General features: G+C 36.5%; 1 protein-coding gene across 1 annotated transcript in view; it reads right to left on the bottom strand.

Annotated features, from left to right (window-relative positions):
- LOC104514111 (alpha-1-antiproteinase F-like) overlaps positions 1 to 890 on the bottom strand; it is a gene marked incomplete at its 5' end in the record, with an annotated part of 8,168 nt that extends 7,278 nt beyond the window's left edge. The window contains one exon of the mRNA XM_010157667.1: positions 245 to 890. Coding sequence (XP_010155969.1) covers positions 245 to 890 — 646 coding nt within the window. The remainder of the gene's footprint in view (positions 1 to 244) is intronic.
- Between the last annotated feature and the right edge of the window lie 385 nt (positions 891 to 1,275).

Below are 1,275 nucleotides of genomic sequence, written 5' to 3'. Positions count from 1 at the left end.
CAGGAAAGAAATGTATATATTAAAATATATAGGAAAACTTGCCATGAATTTTACTGGGAATTATCATCAGTGTCAAGCAGACTATTTCCAATAGTTTTGTTTATGATTAAGTGTAAGTGAGGACCAAAAGGAAAATAAGATATGAGTCCGTCTGCAAAACCCCATTGCAAAAAAGGTGATGAAGTCCAAGACTGACCTGAGGAAATAATGTATGAAATAGGAAAATATTATATGTATATCTTACCATTAAAATAAATATAGCTAATAAGGAGAATTTCGGTAAGCGGATCAAGGTTATTTATGAGGTCCTTGATTTTCCCATTGGTTCTTCCTGCAACATATTCGTTGATCTTTATCTGGGCTTGATCAGCCCTCTTGAAGTTCATAGGATAAGCTTCTCCTTCAAAGAAGTTTCTGAGATTACTTAAAAATTTGTCTTGTGGCTTCAGTCGGTCAAGCACAAACAGGACATTTCCCATATTCAGCTGTAACCCCCCATTCTTTCTGTTTACCATTTGCATGAGTTGACGATAACCTTCATGTATTTCATTTTCAGAAATCTGTTGTGGGTTAAAGCTAAGGACCTTAAGAATCTGTGTCAGAGTGTCTGATCTTGCACCCAGAGTCAACATTGCAAAGGCAGTAGAGATGCTCAAAGGAGAGAAGAAAATATTCCCACTGTTTTCACGAGAAGAAATCTCTTTGTAGAAACAACAGGCAAACCGACAAACACTGTTCCCTACAGTCTGCTGTGGTGTGTTTTGGTTTTCTTGGTCTCTTTGATTTTGATTTCTTACACCTTGGTGGTTGGGGTCATAGCAATAACTGTTGGAATGAATCCCAACAATTAAAAGACACAGGAAAAGCAACATCTTCATGTTTCTATCACTCTGTAAAAGAAGAAAAGAAAAATGACATTTGGCTTACAAATCTTTTTAGCTTGTGCTTAGGAGTAAGTCAATCCTTTCATGTACCGAGTTGGGTTGGTACCAGTGATTCCAAGCCGTTTGAATTCAGGGATACCAGCTTTCTATTTCAAGGAAACAGACTGGAAAATTACTCAACCTACTGAAGAAGTTATGAAAGAATAAAAATTAAAGTCAAAGAGGGATGAAGTAATACCAAAGACACCCTCATTAAGGTTAGGTTACAATTCCTTTAAAACCATTTTGTTTCCACTGTTCAGGTTTTTATGTGGCTTTAAGTGATAAAAAGCTGTAAGTCAAAAGTAAAAGTCTATAGAGCAGAAAGTAAGGGAGCTAGTCAAGGCTACTC

Source organism: Eurypyga helias, unplaced genomic scaffold, assembly GCF_000690775.1.
Source record: "Eurypyga helias isolate BGI_N326 unplaced genomic scaffold, ASM69077v1 scaffold34248, whole genome shotgun sequence".
Lineage (NCBI taxonomy): Eukaryota > Metazoa > Chordata > Aves > Eurypygiformes > Eurypygidae > Eurypyga > Eurypyga helias.
Note: the sequence above shows the minus strand (reverse complement) of the source record. Positions and strands in the feature narration are given on the sequence as shown.